Source organism: Leptinotarsa decemlineata, unplaced genomic scaffold, assembly GCF_025532065.1.
Source record: "Leptinotarsa decemlineata unplaced genomic scaffold, Ldec_3_MD MMD2_tig00078422_RagTag_RagTag, whole genome shotgun sequence".
In the NCBI taxonomy this organism is placed as follows: Eukaryota; Metazoa; Arthropoda; class Insecta; order Coleoptera; family Chrysomelidae; genus Leptinotarsa; species Leptinotarsa decemlineata.
The window spans coordinates 2,738,073-2,749,492 of NW_027412747.1; the positions used below are offsets into that span (position 1 = coordinate 2,738,073).

Here is an 11,420-nt window from a genome sequence, read left to right on the forward strand (position 1 = left end):
CTATATCTAAACACTCAATAACTTTCATATATATAGCTGTTTTTATAATTTTTTCTGCTTCAGAAAAAAATATAACGTTGGTCAATATTTGTTTATAACAAATTGTTAAACTGATAAACAATTAAATAATGAATACTTTTTTTTGTTAAACTATTTAAAAGTGTAAATTATGATTTTTAAAAGCAAAACTATTCCTTTACTGATTATTTAAACAATCGAAATATAAAAAAATAGATTTTAAACAATCAAAAATCAAAATTTCTAGACAACAAGATAGCAAAAAAAAAATTTCAAAAATATTGAATTTCTCTATTTGTTTAAAACAAATTAATGAACAAATTACGTAAAAAATTCATATCCTATGTTAATAACTGCCATTGTTCAATGTGAAAACAGACAGCTGAATATCAACTGAAAAAAAAAATCTATCAACAATTTTTAAATATTTCATTTTGCAATAGTTATAAGAAATCATAATTAACAAATTAATAAATTTTTATCGCAGGATCGTATGAAGTATATATATCAAAAGGGCTCCACGAAGTTTGAAATTTATAGGCCAATTATTCATACCTTTTATCCCATTATTTATGCCAACGGAGATTGGGAAAAAATTTGTTAGTTAACAATTTAATAACTTTTTGAAAAATGGTGATAAAACTTTTTTTCTGCGGGACTCGATTCATTCAAGTGTTAAGAAGATACTAGATTTTTTTTAAATTTTCAAAATGACATTTTATGTTATAAAAAAAATATTTCTTTTGATAAACGCTCTTTAGCGGCAGCGCGCGCATGCCATAACAGCCGCGCGGAACCCTATTTTCAACGTCAAATTAAAATTATAAATAATGAAGATAGAGTTTCGGGAGTCAGGACTGTTTCATCGGAAATTTCCTCCTCTTTAACGAGCTTTTTTCAAAGTTGCTTAAATATTAATATTTTTTGAGTTATTAACGAAAAACTAAATACCATTTTTTTAAATCTTATTTTGTTAATAACAATTGCAATTTTTTACCTGCACCAAAATTCTTCAAAAACATTTTTCAATAGATGATTCCGCTCATATTTTTAGGACCTTTTTCTTTATTGTTCAATGTTTTTGAACTTGTTGATTAGACTATAGCCACATAGCCACATAACCTTAAGTGAATTTGTGTGATATTCGCACAAAGTCAATACAAAGAACATAAATACCTAACTGTTGTTCACTCACCAATGGGTTGTTCTCCCAGCACAGGGAAATTTTCGGGAGCGATATCCATATTCACCATATCAGAGAATCGAACATTCACCAAAATATCGTCCTTGGTGGAGATTGACTCTCCATCGTACTCAAAATTTATTTTGAAAATGAGTACTTCCAAAAGAAATATGCTGGGCATTTTGACGGAATACGAGCAACGTTCACATACGACAATTTTGAATGCGAATACACTGAGATTTCTGGTGGAAGATTTGTATTTATGTGACGTTAGTTTGACATTGACATACTTAATTAAGATGATGTACCTCAAATAGTATTTCGAAATGAATCTTTATTCTCTTTGAAATTTTAAAAGTTGACAAATGGGAATAGTCCCTCGTCTCGTTAGCTTTCGAACGGGAAATGTTATCAAAGTCGGACATTTATTTCGATTCCAGATTTATAGAAGTCATTAGTCAAATCAAGCCATAGAACTTATTATTGATGTTGAACACAATCTTAAATTTTATTTTTTAGTTTGTGTTGCTATTAAAGCGTGGTTTTTTTAACTATCATTTATTTTCCGTTTTGGCTTGCTATTTCAAACCCGTTTGTTTTAATATAAAATATAAACGCATGCGAAGACGGTGTGATTGTCTCACTTACTCTCACACAGAGACTGTGTGTGGAAATTATTTGATCCTGGCGACCCTGATCAGGATAATGAAGTGAACTTATGAAGTTATTTTATTATCATCGATTCTTAATAAGTGTACAGTGTTTGAAATAAATTTGTCCGTTTAAAGTTAGTCAAAATCGAGTCCAATGGAGTCGGTTACCAACAAACATACAAGTGGAGTTAATAGAAGCGCACTTGTGATGCACTGTTTGAAACTTTTGGTGTAGTAACCCAACACCAAACCGTTATTTTAACACCTCGACACGTGTTTCGATCACCAAATGATCATCTTCAAAAGGCATCATCCTGCAGACGTTATCTAGTATTCTAGATCTATAGTTAACAACCAATACAGAAATTCACACAGTCAACGTAAGGTCTCCATTAGGATCTTCTGACCACAAATTCATTTCAGTGTTGAGTGTTTTACCGATGAATACTGGGGAACAATCTAAGCCGCACAAAGTTTGGCGTTACAGATCAGCTGAAAGGGAGAATCTTCAAAAACATTTCCAAAATTTCTAGATGCTTGTTTCAGCTCTAATGATCAATCACCTTGTGCTTCTGAAGTCACAGAAGTTATTCTATCATCCATGGATGCATTTATTCCTTTTTCAATGAAACGACTTTCTAACGGCAAACCTTGATTCAACAAAAATTGCGAGCAAGCTGTCGCCTCCAAAAATCTTGCCTTATGACAGTGGCGCAAAAATGCCAGTGCCAAAAAACCGAACTATGTTTGTTAATGCTCGCAATAACTGCAAACTCAGGATAAATGAAAACAAAGAACTTTTACAATCAGAGAATTAAAGATAAACTGCTTGCCAATCCCAATGGGTCTAGATCCTTCCGGTCGGTAGGTAAAGTTGTTGATCAGAACTTTACAAAATCCCCAATTACACCACTAACACAAGCGGATGGTTCAAAATTGCAACAACATCCATAGAAAAAGCAAATCTACTAGCTGAATGATCTGCGTCCCACTCCACAGTCGATTTACTGGGAAAGGCACCACCCAGAATAGAATCCACAATGCCGGAAATTACTTTTCGACAGCGTTTAGTCAGACGAATTTTGAAATAGCTCAATATCAACAAGGCGTCTGACTCTGATGATGTGCCCGGCATCGTACTTAAAAAGTGTGCAAATGAACTCGCACCAGTATATTGCGGACTTTTCAACCTGTCTTACAACAAAGGGGTTTTTCCTTCTAGTTGAAAGATTGCTGCCGTTCAGCCTATTCCCAAAGAGGGCCAGAGAAATCTTCCAAATAACTATAGACCAGTCGCCTTGCTATCAGTGATATCAAAAATCATGGAGAAAGTCTCAAACCACCGTATCCTCAAATATTTGGAAAGCTTCAACATCTTGAGCGATCATGAATATGTCCTTCGGAAACAAAGATCAACAAGCGATCTTCTATCGTATGCCACCCATATATAGAATAACGCAATCTATAAACATGGAGAATCAAGAGCTGTTGCGCTTGATATTTCTAAGGCCTTCGACCGTGTGTGGCATGAGGGTTTGCTGGCCAAACTTCGATGCTATGGCTTGTCAGATCATTTTTGTGTATGGCCCTTCAACTTACTGAAACAACGTTCCCCGAAAGTGGCCGTCGATGGATATCTCTGGAACACTTTCACCATCAACGCTGGTGTGCCTCAGAGATCCATATTGCCTGCAACCCTCTTTTTATTGTATATCAACGACTTATTGGAAAGGACCAAGAATCCAATATATTCCAGGTCATCGGCTACGGAGGCACATATTCACCGGCAGCAGGAGGTTGCATATCTAAATGAGGATCTAGAAGTGATTTCGAATTGGAGTGAAAGTAACCAGGTTCAATTCAATGCCACGATAACCTAGGCATATGTTTTTTCCAAGAAGATAAATGTCTCCAAGCCGGATATAATAATGTCAGGTCAAACAATTCTGATTTCTCCCTCGATAAGTTTGTTGAGGATTAAAATGGACACCGATGTGTCTCGGCACAATCATGTCGCTGAAATTGCAAAGGCTACTTATCAAAAGCTTGTAACACTGTTCCTATCCAAAAAAACTCTGAAAGAATTCCGACTTTCAATTATCTGTTAGAAATGAAGACGACTATCGACGACTTTCAATTATGGAACATCATTGATTTTAGGTCGATGATGGCCACTATCTTGCACTGACGAGTGGCTAATGAGCCTGAAACCGGTCTGCAAGAGTGCCCGTTCCAGAATTGAAGGTTGACTCTTACAGTTGTATTGCCAGTTGCATATGCAGGAAATTTTCTGTGAAGATTTCTGCCATGACACCTGTCGTATATAATCCAACGCCCTTCGTGGTATTAGCCAGGGGAGTAGTTGTTTTCTGATAGACGTCAGTCCAGTCAACCTATTTTGTAGGTATATCCGAGACTGGCTTGAACATTTAAAGTTCATTTCTTTAGATTTGTTTATTGCCAGTCTTCAAGCATAGCCCACTGACTAATAAGAAAGTTTTTCTTCCTTATTCACAGGAATCGGGCAAATTTCGGATATGCAGTTGGTTAGTCCTCGTCCACTAGATGGAGTGACAAATTTATTGTTCGCTCCAACTGAGGAAGAGGAATGAAATACTCTGAAAGGATTACGATTTTCAATTATGGAACATCATTGACTTTAGGTCGATGATGGCCACTATCTTGCACTGACGAGTGGCTAATGAGCCCGAAACCGGTTTGCAAGTGTGCCCGTTCCAGAATTGAAGGTCGACTCTTTCAGTTGTATTGCCAATTTCATATGCAGGAAATTTTCTGTGAAGATTTCTGCACTGACGCCTAGTCTTGGTATTAGCCAGGGGAGTAGTGGTTTTCTGATTGGCGTCAATCCATTCAACCTACTGTGTAGGTATATCCGAGACTGTCATGAACGTTTAAAGTTCATTTCTTTAGATTTGTTTACTGCCAGTCTTCAAGCATAGCCCACTGACTAATAAGAAAGTATTTCTTGCTTATTCAGAGGAATCGGGCAAATTTCGGATATGCAGTTGGTTAGTACCTCGTTCACTAGATGAAGTGACATTTTGTTGTTCGCTCCAACTTAGGAAGAGGAATTAAATACTCTGACAGAATTCCTCTTTTCAATTATGGAATATCATTGACTTTAGGTCGATGATGACCACTATTTTGCACTGACAAGTGGCAAATGAGCCCTAAACCGGTCTGCAAGTGTGCCCCTTCCAGAATTGAAGGTCGACTCTTTCAGTTGTATTGCCAATTGCATATGCAGGAAATTTTCTGTGAAGATTCCTGCACTGACGCCTGTCGGATATAATCCAACACCCTTTGTGGTATTAGCCAGGGAAGTAGTTGTATTCTGATGGGCGTCAGTCCATTCAACCTACTTTGTAGGTATATCCGAGACTGGTTTAAAGTTCATTTCTTTAGACATCTAAGAAAGGTTGGAGATTTGTATCTTTTCTATTGATACTTTCACGGGAAGTGTTCAAGTGACTTGGCATATTTGATTCCACCAAGAATGGTACATATCACAAATACGCGACAAATTGTGGCTGCTAATCGTTTTGAGGTTCAACTCAGTAAACTGTTTAGGAACTGTTTCATCTGGAGAACTGGGTTTATGTGAAATAAACTTCCTAAGAACGTTTTTCCAAACGAATTCAATCTCCAGCGATTCAAATCCAATGTGACCGGCTACTTTCGCACAGGCACTGCTCTGAGAGCGCCTTAAGGATTTTCCTGTAATGATTGTGTTTTCTCCTTAAAAAAAAGGAAGATGAGACTGTTTAATATGCCTCTTGAATATGATCACTTGGTGATTGGAACACGTGTCGAGGTGTTAAAATAACGGTTTGGTGTTAGGAAAAAACTCCAGTAATATTCTTTAATAGAAGAGTGTTAAAAAGAAGCTACTGGTGTGACATCACTTGCTGCAGAAAGGGCACTATCATCTTTTTCTTCAAACATTGAATCACACATTGTATAATTGAATAGCACAACACATTCAATAATTCAATGTTCATATCAAAATAGTTGTTTTGAGAGTATTTTTAGTATATGTTCATAAGGAATTGGTTCTTTCAAGAGGGCTTTTACTTTCTGTTTATATCTAAAGGTAAATTCTGTGCATGATCTACATCTTTCTGGTGAGTTTACTTTGAAATTAATTGTTTAATTTCTTCCTTAGTTTGGAAGTTTTCCACATGTTTTGACCAGACTGATAGTAGTGCTCTCTAGGTAATATAGCATATCCAAAACACGAGGGTAATGATCATTGTGGTCGATGCCGTTAACACAAAAAAATAATTGGTTGAAAAGTTACCGTTAAGCATCTGTTTTTTCCATACCAACAAAATAGGAACTTCCGTGAGGTAAGGATCAACGAGGTTCCTATTTAATGTGTCATTCCTAGAACAATTGCATTGAAAGTGACTATGAGTGAAACTCACAAACGATATCTGCTCGTGAATCAAGCATTGTACATACCTGTTTCAAACTTCATTAGATCTTCAAGATCATTATGACTTCAGTCGGCTTCTACATCTTCCTTTATTTCTTATCTTTTTCATCTTTTCTATCAACTTTACTCTTTCTTCTTTGTTCCTCTTTGTACATTTTGTTCTGTGTTACACGATCTTTGTTAATTTTTCCAAATGGAATTGGTGTATACTAATAATAATAATAATAATAATAATAATAATAAGATGGTCGTTCTGATTATTGGAGTCCTTGATGGAATGATGTCTTCTCTACTCTCGAATCTCAAAATCATACCGGCTTGCCGCACTAAGGCAGAAATCTTAGCCGCACAGATGCAGAAGGCTGTCATTCTTGGCTCACTGCGTTTGCTCAGGGCACATGATTCTCGGACCCAATGATCACTTACCCCACGGTGTGGGGAGTGGTCATTGGTTGATTATGCTGGCGCGCCCTCCCGAATGTATCGGGGCTTCGAGGGATAGGGCCTGACCAGCGCACACTACGGTGAAAAAAAATTAATAATAATAATTTAGTTTTCGGTATAGTTTTCGACTCTGAACGAGGCGACTAAAACTCTGTCACCGAGTTGGAACCCGTTCAGCAAAAAGCTCAGATAAAAGCCGCAGAGATCACCTTACTTCTGCGGAGACACAAGGATAACCCAATGCATGGGGTCTTCTTCCATAACATTGGAGACCTTGGCTTATCAAAGCGCCTGACGTTCGCTTTTCTCAGGTCGAGTGGGCTGAAGTCGGAAACTGAGCCCACACAGCACCAGATATTCATGGAATATTCCCTTTATGTCATAAAACGAATGTATATATTCCAAATATTCATAGAATATCTATGGAATATATACATGCCTTTAGAATATTCATAGAATATGCTTGAATGAATATGTTAGGATTGTTCCCGAAAGAATGTGCATAGAATGTCTATAAATGGATTATTCTCCCGTGAATATTCTAAGAATATTGTCGATCGAATATACCATATGGTATATTCTAAGAATATATCCCCACGGTATATTTTGTAATAGTAAAAGAAAATGGCACAATAATTGGAACACAATAAAATATTTAATATAAATAAAATGATGGTTTCCTAATTGACATTATAGCACTTGTGGTGCACTGTTTGGAACCTTTGGTGTAGAAATTAATATTACTTGAGTTTTTCTCAACACCAAACCGTTATTTTAACACCTCGACACGTGTTTCGATCTCCAAGTGATCATCTTCAAGAGAAAGATCAAACTAATCATACTTACAAAGCTATCCTTATTTATACCATACAGGTATACCATACATATATGTCTTAAATTAATTTTACAATTTGCTAATGAATAAAATATTATTTTAGCAAGCTATATAGTATGCTCTTTGGTATAGGTCCGTCATCGTTATTCATAATATTGTGTTTACTTATTTCTACACTCTCATAGGCATCTAGTTGCCTGTTGTTGTTAACTTGTCTAACTAATCTTAATGAACTGAAGTCTATGGAATGGTTTTGTTACAAAATATGATGGGCGACTGCTGATTTTTCAGGTCTTCCATATTTTAAGTGTGATATGTGTTCGTTATATCTTACTTTAATAGATCTTTTTGTTTGTCCATAATATTTTGCATCGCAGTCCTTACATTCAATTTCGTAAATTCCAGACTTTTCCGAATTCTCGACTTTGTCTTTTGGACTTTCCAAAAGGCTCTGTAGTGTATGACTTGTTTTGAAAACCACCTTCATACCTAGTTCCTTGAAAATCTTTCCAAAGTTCTTCGTGTATTGGTGGTATGGAACTGAGATATATTTATTTGTCCTTTTTGTCCTTTCTAAAAGTCGAGACTTCGCTTATTCTCAACCTAAACTTCTTCTTTCTTATTATGTTATCTACAATACTCCTCGAGAAACCGTTAGTGGCTGCTATTTCCTGTATTTTACGTTTTTCTTTTGTGAACCTATCATGTGTCAGAGGTAAAGTCAAAAGACTATGCACCAGAAAATTCAATCCAGCACAGCACTGTGCTGTCCACAATGATGTGAACTGTCAGGAATATACCTGTACGTGCTTGTTTCTTTCCTGAATACATTGTATTCTAACTCTGCATATTGGCTCCTCATTATCAAAACGTCAAGAAATAGAAGTTGTCCTTTATTTTATAACTCATACTTGAATTTTATTGATGAAAATATATTATTTAAAAAGGAAACAAACTCCTCAATATTCGAATTTTTACTTCTGATGCACTGTTTATATTGTAAAATTAATTTTTATATGGCTGAAAATTGTTTTATATAACATATATTGTAAAATAATAGATAAGGCAAAATTGTAAAATTAATTTAGGTTGGTAAGCCTGGATGGTTTACCTGTATAGTTCCTAGTTTTAATCTTCCTCTTTGAAGATGATCACTTGGTGATCGAAACATGTGTCGAGGTGTTGAAAATAACGATTTGGTGTTGGGAAAAAACTCCAGTAATATTCATTCGATTTTTTGTTATCGAATATCGCGAAAATATCATCCACATACCCTAGCCATATCCTAGGAAAATACTTTGAAATTTCTTTGGTTACCATTTCGAATCTGCTCATGAACAGAATAAGAAACTAAAAAACCCTTATATGAAAGAAAAACCCAAAGAGAACTACTCCGAAAGTCATAAATATTATCGAAATACATTCATACAATCGTTTGATAAGAAAGAGATCAACCTTTTAAAAATTGGCATGGGTTTAAAATTTGGCATCCCGTCTTCCGAGAAAGTTCTTGAAGATATCGTTTCGCAATATATGCATGATTCCTCGAAGAGACTAGTTAGGGAGAAAGTCAGGAATCAAATCTCCAGGAACATGATAACAGATAAACGGAAGCATTTAATAAACGACGGTAAAAACAAAAGAAACTTATCAAACAATTGAAAGAAAATGACGTTTTTTATTTGAAAGCCGACAAAGCTAGCAAAGTAGTAATTCTGGATAAATTGGACTACTATGAAAGGGTCAGTACTCTCATTACTAGCGGACCGTATGCGGAATTGTCCAGAAACCCGTTACCAAAGATGATTGCCGAAGTAAAAGACGTTCTCAAATACGACTGTGGTTGTAAACTAACTTTGATTTTACGGTCTCTAATTTTCGAGGTTCTGTTCATAAAATAAACTTCGCTCTTCCACAATAATAACCCAATTCTTTCAAACTTTTAGGAACAAATTATGTTACCTATCTTTTTTCATATTCTTCATTTTTCTAGGTTTGGAACAGCATTCGGACATGTGGCGCCATTTAACTACCTTAGATAACGTCCTGTTAGAAAACGGTATCGACATGACCTCTTGTATCCAAAGACTGATCTGTTCTTCCGTCAAAAAGGCAGCCAATAACGTCGAAAGCGGAAGAGGGACCAGCCTGGACAAGATTATCGACGGAGTGGCGAGCAATGAGTGGTTGCTGACGTTTGTAAACAACACGTCAATATACACGTCGGTTAGGAATGGACTAAGTAACGCAACATGCATCGAAGAGTATAACAACTGCAAAGTATCCAGAAGAGATGTATATACATTTATGAAGAGGTCCGGAAAGTTGTTGAATATTTGGTTCAATTGAGGTTTCCATACTGATCCATATAATATGTTTATAAAATTTATTCAGTTTACGATGAGAAACCATTGCAAATAGGTTGAATGATTACCTATCAGCAGAATACAGCATTGACCTTTGAACATGTGTGACACTATATTGAGTGTTTCCAAGGAGCACACCTATTAATGGAGAACTGATTGAGTTTATAGCTTCAATGGTGCAAATCATAGGTTCGGGCCACGAAAACTAATTCCTTGAAAAATGTTTCTATTATTCTTTTTTTTTATGTTTCTCTGACAAAGGTGTGATAGAGCTCCATACTTCCGTAAATATAAGTCATGACTATATAAAATCCTGAATAATCAAATAGGAATAATATATCGATATTATTATCATCAATACTATGAAACTCAGTTTCCTTTAATACATTGTATAAAACATTTGTTTGAATTATTTCCATATTTGAAATATAAGGAATGTGTATAAGACAATTAAAGTAGAAATACCAATATATACAGCGTGACTCACGGTCGATGGTAGGTTAGACGTTTCTGGAAAACGCAAAGCATGATTTTTCTGAAAATTTCACCTCTCACATTTCTTACCTGTTCTATCGATCTAAAAAAATTTCAGCATTGCGGCGTTGCCACTTCCATAAAAAAGTCCTAGCAACTTTATTTTTTTCAATGGTATATTAATACATTTTTGAATTCGCTCTGGTATTTTAACACTTTTTTGTTAATAATGTCCTATACCTATCTCTATTTGTTTTCGAGATAAAAAATAAATTGTGCTAAATATGGTCCAAAACATAGCCTTAATTGAAATTAAGTACATCAGTACTCTCAATCAGGGTGTGCTAAAATTACTATTATTTCCATTGTGCATAAAAGTGGTCAAAAGTTCATTTTTTCAAATGAAACCCCCTGTATATTTATTTGAATGTACTCCCAACTAGACAGCGGACTATTCTAAATCACTGCATTGCAAGCAACCTACCCGGTTTCCTACATTCTCAATCTAACCTATTCAAAAATTCAAAGGAGTTTTCTACGTTGAAGAATTACAAGAAACGAATAAGGAGGCAACTATAAACGTCAAAGAACACACATTACCTACTTTTTTTCAATGGAGGTTATTCTTTTTTTGGGCGTATATTTGAGCTTTCCTCAAAACCCATAGTGATTTCGATAGAAATATGTATCCAAACCTTCATATCAGTTTTTATTTTAAGATTTGGAAGCCATATTCATCATTTATAACTCACATCTGAAAAAAATATTGCATTCTCACCATACCTACATAGGTATACGTTCCTATTTTAAGGTTAGGAAGCCAAATTCACCATTTATAACACATCTGAAAACAATATTGCATTCTTATCATACCTACGTATGTAGGTATATTTGAAATACGTACGTACCAAAAACATCTCAATTTTAACAAAAAACATGATTAAGAGTTTGGAACTTTCACGATCGGAAGTCGAATCGAAACTATGGG

General features: G+C 35.3%; 2 protein-coding genes across 3 annotated transcripts in view; one reads left to right on the forward strand and one right to left on the reverse strand.

Moving 5' to 3' along the window:
- LOC111514284 (uncharacterized) overlaps positions 1–1,497 on the reverse strand; it is a 39,946-nt gene extending 38,449 nt beyond the window's left edge. Inside the window, exon 1 of one of the 2 annotated variants that reach the window (XM_074185974.1) lies at positions 1,214–1,495. In XM_074185974.1, coding sequence (XP_074042075.1) covers positions 1,214–1,382 — 169 coding nt within the window. In that variant the 5' untranslated portion in view covers positions 1,383–1,495. Of the gene's footprint in view, positions 1–1,213 lie in introns of both variants that reach the window. The other variant, XM_074185975.1, reaches the window with a different exon arrangement.
- LOC141487366 (uncharacterized) overlaps positions 1–10,357 on the forward strand; it is a 51,486-nt gene extending 41,129 nt beyond the window's left edge. Inside the window, exon 3 of the mRNA XM_074186319.1 lies at positions 9,586–10,357. Coding sequence (XP_074042420.1) covers positions 9,586–9,941 — 356 coding nt within the window. The 3' untranslated portion in view covers positions 9,942–10,357. The remainder of the gene's footprint in view (positions 1–9,585) is intronic.
- Positions 10,358–11,420: the final 1,063 nt, after the last annotated feature.